This window comes from Urocampus carinirostris, chromosome 20, assembly GCF_059441175.1.
Source record: "Urocampus carinirostris isolate Australia breed hairy pipefish chromosome 20, RoL_Ucar_1.0, whole genome shotgun sequence".
NCBI classification, from domain to species: domain Eukaryota; kingdom Metazoa; phylum Chordata; class Actinopteri; order Syngnathiformes; family Syngnathidae; genus Urocampus; species Urocampus carinirostris.
The window spans coordinates 23,449,758-23,461,649 of NC_142368.1; the positions used below are offsets into that span (position 1 = coordinate 23,449,758).

General features: G+C 40.0%; 1 protein-coding gene and 1 pseudogene across 3 annotated transcripts; one reads left to right on the forward strand and one right to left on the reverse strand.

The window, feature by feature from the left end:
• Window positions 1-2,751: 2,751 nt before the first annotated feature.
• Window positions 2,752-2,872, forward strand: LOC148346643 (U2 spliceosomal RNA; annotated as a pseudogene).
• A 1,846-nt stretch (window positions 2,873-4,718) lies between these two features.
• On the reverse strand, window positions 4,719-11,639 carry LOC148346644 (protein c-Fos-like). Of its 3 annotated transcripts, XM_088325252.1 has the most exons (6): window positions 11,422-11,639; window positions 11,241-11,336; window positions 8,636-8,770; window positions 8,380-8,559; window positions 7,273-7,380; window positions 4,719-7,198 (listed from the first exon to the last, which is right to left on the reverse strand). In XM_088325252.1, the coding sequence occupies exons 3-6, from the start codon at window positions 8,750-8,752 to the stop codon at window positions 6,593-6,595; spliced, it is 1,011 nt and encodes a 336-aa protein (XP_088181378.1). In that variant the 5' UTR covers window positions 8,753-8,770; window positions 11,241-11,336; window positions 11,422-11,639; the 3' UTR covers window positions 4,719-6,592. The 3 variants fall into 3 exon arrangements, with proteins under 3 accessions (XP_088181378.1, XP_088181377.1, XP_088181376.1); XM_088325251.1 differs by lacking the exons at window positions 11,241-11,336; window positions 11,422-11,639 and adding an exon at window positions 8,830-8,889; XM_088325250.1 differs by lacking the exons at window positions 11,241-11,336; window positions 11,422-11,639 and having other exon boundaries at window positions 8,636-8,912.
• Window positions 11,640-11,892: the final 253 nt, after the last annotated feature.

Consider the following 11,892-nt stretch of genomic DNA (forward strand, 5'->3'; position numbering starts at 1 on the left):
AGCTATTTGAGTGAAGAATAATTAAAAAATGCAGAAATAAAGTTTCACAAGAAACAGAATTGTATTACGGTACCTTTAATATCCAAACAATGTTTTCCATAAACACAAGGACACTTTGGTTGCAAAATAACATTTTATTGCATGAACACTGAATTTATACATGAGTGATGCATGAACTTTGCAAGAACCATTGAGCGCTCGATGCTTTCTGGTGACGTGATCACATGATTTCGATTATTCGGGGGGGGTGGCTCCCACACACTTTCAATCATAGAGGAAGCAAATCAACACTAGGAACTGGGGGCTAATCGATGTGTGATTTATAATACTGAAATAATTCCCACAGGCTTTATACTTATTAATCAGCATTGCCAAAGCCTTTAGAATAAATGAAAAAAATAATGAAACAAACAAGATGTATTTTTACTTTTTGACACTCGAGGAAAATGCTTCTTAAAAGTGCACATGATTGCACTGAAGGGGTTAAACAAAACTTCCAAGCTCATTTCAAATGTGAGCTTGTACACATGTTCAATGTTCAGCTGTATTAGCCTTTTCTGACATTTTTATCGTCCCATCTAACGAGGCGTAGGCTGCAAAGAGCTTCGATAGCGTCAATATCTCATCGATAATGCCGACTTACCCAAATCACATTCCACTTGTATCATTCAAATCAAATATTTTGTGATTTGTTTATCTCATCTCATTAGCTGCACCGCTTATCCTCAGTAGAGTTGCGGGGGTGCTGGAGCCCATCCTAGCAATCATCGGGCAGTGGGCAGGGGACACCCTGAACTGGTTGCCAGCCAATCGCAGGGCACACGGGGACAGACAACTCACTCGCTCATTCACACCTAGGGACAATTTGGACCGGCCAATTCACCTGAAATGCATGTTTTTGGAATGTGGGAGGAAACCGGAGTGCCCGGAGGAAACCCATGCAAGCACGGGGCGAACATACAAACTCCGCACAGGAAGTCTGGAGCTGGATTTGAACCCACGCAGGAGGTTTCCAAGACATGAACTGTACTGCGCCGCCGTGCTGCCCTGATTTGTTTATAACGATTGATTTTTGGTTCCGAGCTTTGTGGTTCCGGGCTGAAGTATAATATAAAATAAAGTACCACTAATAAAAATGTGTTTGCTTCCCACTTTGTCCCACAAAAATATTACTGCACAACTACTTCAAAAATACTTCACAATGACTACAAATACAACAAAATAAAAGTACAGTAATACGATAAAAAATACTACAGAAATACTACAAAAATACCACAAAAACGCAACTCAAGTAATACTACAGAAAATACTGCATATATACTATAAATAATACTATGGATATACTACAAAAAATATATCAGCAGAAATATTACAAAAATACTATAAAAATAAAACTACTGTAATACTTTAAGACTACAGAAATACTACAAAAATACAAATGAACCATTGTAAGGCAGAGTATTTCCGACGCTGTGTTGTTCATATTTTTGCTTCTAAAAAACTATTGAGCTTTTTTTATAATATGAAGGAAAAGGGAGTTTTATAAATGCTATAATTTAGTGGGATGCTTGGGTTTGATTTTAGGGTGCAAAATGAAGCTGGTGATGCCTATCGTTTTACTTTTATATTTTTAATCTAGCATTTTTCATCATATTTTAGCTGATCTTGTCTTTCATTAATGGAAATAGTTTTGAAAATTCTATAATATCCTGGTGGATTTAATTTGGGGGGTCCTTGAGCACCCCCCAAAATGGGCTGATTACACCCATGGACTGAACTATTTTGTTCTGTTTTCCTTTTTTTAACGCAGCCTTTTCAAAATAATTTTAGCCTATCTTTGTTCTTTATTAAGGAACATAGGGTTCCAAAAATGCTAACATTTTTGGGGCGTACTTGGGTTGAATTTGGGGGTGCTTAAGCACCCCCAAATACGGGCTGGCTACACCGATACGGTTTATAATCATACTTAAAAATGTGAAATGAGAAATACTGGACATAACATTAGGGACACATAAGCCATCCCTATGGTGGTGACGATTCAGTACGTATGCATTTAACTCTGATTCCCTTAACCCCGAGGGTCGTACGGGCACCATTTCCCGTGGCGCGTCTTGGGCAGGTACAACCTGGTGTCGCCCATCCCTCTCCAGGCCAACAAATGTTTCCACCCGATCTACTGGTAGTAAAAGTACAGTACTCATACTTGTGAAGCACTAGCGGCTCCTACTGTCTCAAACCTTACCTACTCATTTCAACCTTCTGTAAAAACATCGGCGAAAACTATTCTCCAACACTGAGACCTTGAACACACCTTTATACAAATATCTCAATTTCGTAACTATGACAAGTCGTGAGGTATACGTTACAAATTAGATGATCGTCGAAAATTGCAGTTGTTTGGTTGGAAAAATAGAGAAAGAAAACGCAAAATCCACATAACCCCCACCCCCACCCCGGCCGCAATGGCGCAGCGGTCACCATAGCAACAAAACAACCTCTGCTCTCCATTACCCGCCCCGTTCCTAATTTGGTCTCCGGACGCGGAACGCTGCTAACTCTGTGACGTCAGCGCTGCTGAAGTTGTCTAGAAAGCACAAAAATGCGATGTAATTGAGCTCCCACTCGTTTTTTCTTTTATTTCCTCATATCACCTGGCAGGGGAGATACCATGTCACCTGCAGTTCAAGATTGTGTACTAACTAGATTGTGTCCTAACTGTGATTCTGTCTATGAAGTAAACTACTTGGCCAAATTGCAGCAATGCTGTGCTGTAAGTTTGATTTTTGCAATCGGGAGATGGAATAAGAGCTTGCTCTGTCCACTCCACGCATCGGCCCGGTATTGCAGTACCTCCGGGAACGGTGCATTCGCAATGATCGCTGCATGGCTCTGTGGCTAGGACCTTGACTCAGCCTCTTGGCTGAGAGCAAGTGTCTCGGCCCCTTGGCTTTGTAGCGTATTATGATTTGACCGATAACGGATAATGGATAATTGATGAAGAATATAGAATAATAAACCTTACAAAATCCCCCCCCCCCCCCCCCCAAATAATTTAACACAAAACTATAAATATGACAAAGACCACTTCACGTGAAGTAGATTTCCATAAATCTTACATATATAATTCCATCCATCCATCCATTATCTGTACCGCTTTTCCTCAGTAGGGTCGCGGGGGTGCTGGAGCCCATCCCAGCCATATTCGAGCAGTAGGCAGGGGACACCCTGAACCGGCCAGTCAGGCATGCCAGCCAGTTGCTGGGCACACAGAGACATACTACAACTCACTCGCTCATTCACACCTAGGAGCAATTTGGACAAGCTAATTAACCTGACATGCATGTTTTTGGAATATGGGAGGAAACCGTAGGGTCGGAGGAAACCCACGCAAGCATGGGGAAAACATGCAAACTCAACACACGGTTAGTACGGTTTGATCTCATGACCTCAGAACTGTGCCGCACACGCTCTAACCACTGCGCTGCCGTGCTGCCTCGCATATAATTCGTATTTCTTTATTACATTAAATAGGTAATTATATTAGATATGAGTATTTTCATTCTCTACTAATTAAACTTTTTGTTTCGTGTATTTAAACACATTGCTTAAAGAGGGTATTTAATGTCCTTTATCTAAAAGAATACAATTTAAAAGTAGTCATAAGAATTATTATTTTAAAACAAACTATTTAACATAGTTAATCAGCATATTTTAAGCTTCTTTGCTTTTAACTCCATACACAAACAACCTGTTTTACATATCCTTAAACTAGAATATACAGATATTTAAAATTACACGTAAATAATGTGTTCATATAAACTATTTTGAATTGACATTAAATCATTGTGTTTTTTTTATCCCGAATAAACATATGAAATGTTATATACCCATCCATCCATCATCGGCACTGTTCATCCTCAGTAGGGTCGCAGGGGTGCTGGAGCACATCCCAGCTATCACGGGCAGTGGGCAGGGGACACCATGAACTGGTTGGCAGCCAGTCGCATGGCACACAGACACAGACAACTCACTTGCTCATTCACACCTAGGACAAATTGGACTGGTAAATAAACCTGATTTGCATGTTTTTGGAATGTGGGAGGAAACCGGAGTGCCCGAAGGAAACCCACGCAAGCACGGGGAGAACATTCAAACTCCACACAGGAAGGCTGTTGGATGACGTTGTTGCAGGAGGTCACAACATGATATGCTTTGGCAGCATGGGCAGGTGACCTTCACGAGATATCTCAACTTGATTTGAGGACACTATAATGATCTATGTTGAACGTCCCGAATGCAATGAAAAGCGTTCCCTTTTTGCGATATCTCCTCTCTGCGTATAGTTTGGGGCGACGCCCAACGACGTTCTCTCCAAAATAGATGCCTACATACTTATCATTAGTTATTTCCACGTTCCACAACAGTAGCTGGATTTAAAACCTTGACCTCAGAACTGTGCCGCGGACATGCTAACCAATCAGCTGCCGTGCCGTCGAATGTTATGTACATTCTAATTACAAATAATTGCTCTAGAAGGCCTTTTCAAATAAAAAAGGAGTTTTTATATATTTCCATATATATATATATATATATATATATATATATATATATATATATATATATATATATATATATATATATATATATATATATATATATATATATATACATTTTTTGCTTTCACATCTACAAACAGATTGACCGCCAGAACAATGAAATGCTTCAACAACATGTCACTTTTATTTCTTGCCCTTTGCATCAGAATACTTTTCCTGTATGTAAAAAAATAGACTATGTCATAAAATATGTCCCAGTAAAATAGAGATGGTGCAACATTCACATGGAAAAGTGACATCACATTACATTGCAAACGAAGCACTTTACACACATAAATGCTACATGTCTGTTACCCTGCTGTATTTTCGTATTCGTTACATCACAAGTTTGTGGACGGCAAATTACACAAACAGGTCCAGCATTACATTACAGTTAGAGGATACAACACAATTGCTATAAGTGAATTGCATGCATGTTATTTTGAAGTTCTCGTTTTGAAAAATAAAAATAAATGAATGGAAGAACTCAGCCCTGCTATATTGAATAGATATTTTATATATGCAACACAAATACATCACTAAAAACACAAAAGAACAGCGAACCTCAGATAAATCAGTTTTTCATGTTTAATGCATAATTACAGTATATATTTTGGAATACGATATACTATATAGTACAGAAAATAACTATATATTGTATAGCATATATAAGTACTCAACTTTTTCACAAATCAATGTGATTGGTTGGCGGATGTCGTCGATTTTCTTCCAAACAATTAAGTATTGAAAATAGTGAACAAAGGGATCAAATTCCCAACTGTATGAGAAGTATCATAAAACTCTTTTTTTTCATCTGTAGGGGCCATGCAGCATTACATCCCCTCAAGATTCAAAGTCCAGATGTGTGTTTTACAGTATAGCAATTGAAAAACAAGTCAGCTACATTTGGGTACGTCCGGTTTATTCAAAAGGTCTTTGTACAGCAAGCGCATGCAGATATCTTCCTACCTACTGATTCATCAGGTACGATTGATTATGCCTGCAAAAACATGGAGTTTGGAAAAATTACATAAAGGCTTTTTGATTGGGCAAGTGTGATATTTCAAACCATTAATGGGTTACATACATACTCATAGAGTGTGTGTTATTCGACTACTAGATGCCACTGTATTGTGTAGTGCAACAGAATACGAGTGTTAAAAAACACGAGTAGGAATCCAGACTATACAGACTCAAAGGTTCCAAACGGCACCATTTTTCTTCTTAATTTTTTGCCTAGTTTAACGCAATGTTCTTGGTAATTAAGGGTACCCATATGCAAAATGGCAGAAAATGATGTCAGCGAGGTGAGGCTCATGTTATGTAAAATGAATGCCAATTTCTGCGTGTAAAAATATTTCAAGAAAAAACATTGTACTCATAGGTGTTCAAATATGCATTGTTCAAATATGCATTACAGTAATCCCTCGGTTATCGCGGTTAATGGGGACCAAAACCACCCGCAAAAAGTGAAAATCCGCGAACTAGCGAAGCTCTGAAACCGTGAACGTGGAACCACGAAGTAGCGACGCCCCTTCAAAAATGCATTTTTTTTTTTATTATTTTATTTTATTTTATTATTATTAGCTTTTAGACCCGCAAACCTCTGAACCCGCGAACGTTGAACCGCAAAGTAGCAAGGTCCCACTGTATACAAATAGGCAATTGTGCATTCACATTTGATTTATCAGTCAGTTTTACAGGCTTTGATGAACGGCTTGAAGCAAACACTCTGCATCTCCCTTTTAGTGAACTGTGTGATCGATAAAGTGAAAACAGCCTCTGGTGATTAATTAAAAAAGTATTTTTGTGCATTTAAATAGGGCTTGAAGCGTTTGTAAAGTGTACTTTTTTCAAACATTATTTTCTCTGTGATCAAGGTTGTGAGTGGTCTGAAATAACCCTTCCCAACAATAGACTTAAGTGAACTGCATTTGAGAGTATTACCCAAGGGGGATTCTTTGCATAACATCTTTTATTTTTTCCGAATTTTGGATTCACAATTCCAGGAGCGTTGGCGAGTTCAGGCTGTCTTCCAAGTCGCTCCGGCCAACCTCTGCCATTGCGTCCATGTCAACCAAGTTGAAGGAAAAGATACCGTTGCGATAGTTGGTGCCGCACGAAGGGCTGGAAGATGTGGCCAGACAATCCAGGTCATCGGCCACTGACTTGTACAAGGTTTCCCAATCGGTTAGGCCAAGAGACCTGTCCAGGTCTGCGATGTCTGGGACGAAGGCCCCAGCCATCGCCTCACCGTGCCCCGACGTTTCAGCCTCCATCTCCAGACTGGGGACCAAATCGTCCAGCTCGTCCTTCAGGTCCTGCTCTCTGTCCTCTTCCATGCTGGCGCAAAGGAGGATGTTGGAGTTACCGAAGATGGCGGTGGTGGCGGCCGGCAGGCTAGGATCTTCAGCCATGGCGGGGCTCTCAGGCGACAGCATCGGGACCTCCTCATCTTCCTCACTGTCTTCTTTGTCTTCTTTGGCCAGTTTACATAAAGGCTCGTGGGAGGATAAAACCTGCTCCAGTCGCTGCTTCTCTTTCAGAAGCTCCTCGATCTCCGATTGCAAGTTGGACTTTTCTTCTTCCAGCTGGTCAGTTTCCTAGTGGAAAGACAGGGAAAAAAAATGCATTACCCATTTGCTCTGAAGGTTAATTTTCTTGCCCTCGCCCTTACAGCTTGCAGGGTGTCAATAAGCTCCCTCCGCCTGTTCCGGCACTTTGCCGCAGCTATTTTGTTCCGCTCCCGACGAACCCTCCTTCTCTCATCCTCTTCTTTGGAAGGCTGTAAATAATTTGACAAATGAAAACATTTGAATGGCCTCCATTCAACCTGTTATCAATGTACTTGAGTAGTTCTTAATACCAATACAGCAAGTCAATGTATATTTATTCTTAAAAAAGATGGCAGGTAACTTAGAACATGCCAATGTAACATAATTGATTTTGAATTTATATTCCTCTAGTTCAAGGAGCTTAAAGAGAAATAAGCCAACCCTTCTTTTGACAAACATTTTGAGTATACATATACCTTAAAAAAATGTCTGGTTATCGGCCCATTATCGACATATAGGATTGACACTCTCTCAAAACGTATGCAATTTTATTCAAGACAATGTAACATTCAAAAATCGAAAAAAGGTGTACTGGTTACCAATTTCCAGACTAACTTAATTTTAAGTGAGCCGTTCTAGCACGTTTTAAACACGTACAGGCGAAACATGCATTGAAAATCTGCCTTAATAAGAATATTGTTTCCTGCATTTACATAATATGCAAACAAAGATAACGTGAGCCCAAATACTTGGACTGTGTCTAATTTATCGTCCTCCCTTCCCTTTGGTTATTGGTAGTTAGAAAACCAACTAGATTGTGCATTAGCGCTACCAACCGATATTTGCAAGAAAATCGACGTCCTTTAAGGTGACCATTTGTTAGGCAGTCTTTTTTTGCCATCTAGCGGCGGGATTCTAAAGTGCACGCAGTTCTAATCGGGCTCTTATTCCCTGTCAGCAATTGACGGCCTGGATAGCTAATAGGATGATTTCATTAAATTGTAATGTTTTGAGACGAAAATGCCGTTATTGATTTTATATTGACTGCCCAAAAATGATTACACTTTTTCCAGGATTTTTAGGAGAAAGAGAACATTCAGTCCACGTCGTGAATGCTGATGTGAAGACGCTGCAGAGGAGGAGGATGCGTGCATGCACCACGTGCATTATCATGTACACGCTGTGCTTTACAGATATATTCCACATGTGTTTTAATCCCTCGCCTATACCTTATCTTTGTGGGGTTTCCTGCAGCTGGGGGCCTTTGTCTTATTGTTGGAAGGCACCTGGCCCTTGCCTTTGGGGGACGACGCGAGGGCCACCACGCGAGGCTTCCGCGCCAGCCTCCGAGCCGGTGACAGGGCAGGTGTGCTGGGGACGAGGCAGTCTGAAGCACCGCTGTCCGCGTTCTGAGAAAAAGGGAGGGTATTTTTATGATTAATTAATATCAACTATGATAATAATTGTGTGTGCATCTCTTTTTACCTGTTCATCGTCATTGACTGGTGACAGAGGATGCAGGCTGCAGACAAGGGTCTCCCCACAATGCGATGCTGTGCTACAGCTGGATGATGACGAGTCCGAGGAGTAATCCGGGTACATTTTTGTGTCTATCTGTATCTATAAAAAAAAATAGTCGTAAAACAAGAAACAATTCAAATAGTGCACCAAATGCTCACTTATCTTCCATTTGCCAGCCTTGATGGATGGTACAAAGTGCATCGAGTGGCGAGGAGGACCCGCGTTTTATAGTGAGCTGGATTTTTATGAATGAAGCGTGCGAGAGCGAACCATTCTGGGTGGTGGGGACAAACGCAACGGTGTTGATGTTTTTCTTTCCTTATTTTACATCTAATCTACCCAACATCCATTTTCATTAAATCTAATGAAAACACATACTTAAAAAGGCACACACTGGACGTAGAAAATGCTAATTTAAGACGGCACCCCCATATCTCCACATGAAAAGGGTGCCCCCATCGTCATGAATGAACGACGTCATTTCATGCGTGCAGATTCTGCATTGAACTTGCAACGTGACCAGTGCACTGTTTTTAGAATTGAAGTCATGCCTTGGTAAATATCAAGAATTTACAGAAAGGAGGAAATATAAAAAGGGGAAAAAATTCTTAGCACAGTCATTTTGTGCTATTGTCATTTTTCTTTTTTTGTTCTTGTGCGTTATGCAATAATGCACGGCAGTGTCGCATTTTTATCATTTAGAAAAATATTTTATTTTGATTTTTTAAAATAAAAAATTATACTCCATTTTTGTTTCTGATTACATCTACATGTATGAAAGAGCTATAAATACCCGAGCAAAAATGGGTCTTTCGCCCATATATGGCATTTCCGCTGAAGGGGCGCACAAACGCAGGCAGGGGGCGCTTGAGACGTCTCCAGACGCAACAATAGGCAGTGGGGAGAAACGGGGAGCATCTGGTTTTAATAATAACATCTTTAATTGGCTATATTGGTCCTGCATTTGGGTTTTGCGCACTAAATAAACACATATATAAATAGAAAACTGCAACCACAATTAAACAATTGGTGCAAGTTGGAGACAGAATGTACCGTTAAAATTTAATCATTGCTTTATAAAAGCAAAAAGTTTACAGCAAGGTATTTTCACAACAGTAAAGTCAAGTCAAAATTCAGGTTTCAGATTAGGGGATGTAGTCTGATTAATCAGTGTAAAAAACAAATCTGAGGCTTCAAATTCACAACTTGATATTGATATATATGTTGATATAAGATCTTCAAAAAGTTCGACCTCCGACAAAAGTTTGATTTTTTTTCGGTATGATATGAATATAACACTGTAAAAAATGTTGTGTATTATTTGACCACTAGATAATGGCTCCCTAGAGATATTTCAGAAATGTTTGAAAGTGGAAAAAGATAGGCGAGGGACATGTATATGTATGTTTCTGGTGATGATTTTCTTTAGGGCAGCACGGCAGCGCAGTGGTTAGTGCGGCACAGTTCTGAGGTTATGAGATCGAACCTTCCTGTGCGGAGTTTGCATGTTCTCCCCATGCTTGCGTGGGTTTCCTCCGGGCTCTACGGTTTCCTCCCACATTCCAAAAACATGAATTTCTGGTTAATTGGCGGGTCCAAATTGTCCCTTGGTGTGAATGAGCAAGTAAATTGTCTCTGTGTGCCCTGCGACTGGCTGGCAACTAGTTCAGGGTGTCCGCTGCCCACTGCCCGAAGATAGCTGGGATGGGCTCCAGCACCCCCGCGACCCTACTGAGGATAAGCGGTGCAGATAATGGATGGATGGACGAATGGATGGGTTTTCTTTAGAATAAGTATTGAATGTTGAATGACTAGCTTTTATGTATGAATCACCTTTTCTTTTCTTTTAGCTTCTGTAACGTTTTTATTTTTTGCCGCTCCTGACAGATTTTATTTTTGTTTTTGTGGTCCGGGGAGGCTCTTTCCAAATTTGGGGTTGCCGACCTCTGGTGTAGTGCAACTGAGAATAAGTGCTAAAAAACAAAAAGCAGAATGGAAACTACAAAGCCTCAAAAACACACCGTTTTTACTTTTTAATTTTTGCCCAGCCTTTTTGAAGTTTTTGGGTACCCGAGGTAGCAAGATGGTGGATGATAATGTCAGCTGCCTTTAGGTGAAGCTCATTTTAGAAAGGTAAATGCAAATTTCTTCACCCTAAAAATGTTTATTTGACAGTTCATGTATTTTTGCTTATCTTTATAAACCACTGTAGTTTTTTGAAAATTAATTTATACAAAAGGACAGGGGCCTCCAACCTTTTTGAAGCTGAGAGTTACTTTTTGTTTTTGTATTAATTAGCATAAAGGGAACCCTGTTTTATTTCCAGTATGACAACGAATCATATTATTATTACTGTATGTTGTCACTGTGTTATTGCCAGGTTAAATATTAGACGTAGGGTTAAATAGATTTAGTCAACCACAAAAAAAAAATAATAATTTTATGAGAAAATCACAATGAGCACTAGTGAGCTATTTCCAGAACAGGTCCGCGGGCACTTTAGCTGTCCTTAGAAGGCACTGCGTTGGAGACCCCTGCAATAAAAGGTGCTAAATAATACACACTGTACCTTTTAATCTGGACAGTTTTGCCTGCAGCGCACTCTCTTTCCTGTCAATAATTTGACATCCAATTGCCTCTCAGTCTTGCATTGCTGACGCCTAAGCTACCAGAAAAAAAGAAAACAGGTAAAAAAGGTAAAAAGAAAGACAAAGAGAGAAAAGGGACAGGTTTTTGTCTTTTGGCTGTACCTTAAGCAGCAAGATGGCGGACAATCATGTCAGCTCCCACTTAGTGAGCCTCATCTAATGTAAAATATATACAAATTTCTTAACCTATGAGTGTTTAAAAAAATGCATGTTTATATTTTAGTAAATGTCTTATTACAACAATCAAAATAAATATCCTTTTCTTCTTAATGAATGAATGCTTTTTTACCACTAGATGGCACGAAAAATTACACACGGTTCATGGATCTCCAACCACCAGGGCTATCAGGGCACCGCTTCCTGTGGTGTCCTGGGCAAGTACAGCCTGGCATCGTTTTTTTAAAGAAGTATGGGTCTGTTCCCCCACATGAAATAGTACTGGTTTCCATGGTTAACAGTTGCAGGAGAAGCCTCCTGGTTTGATTCAGATACAGCACCTTCATCATCTGGTCGCTGTTGTTTTTCAGTGTTGCACACTGTCCTTTAAAGTCAAGTCACTCTTAATGTTTGATT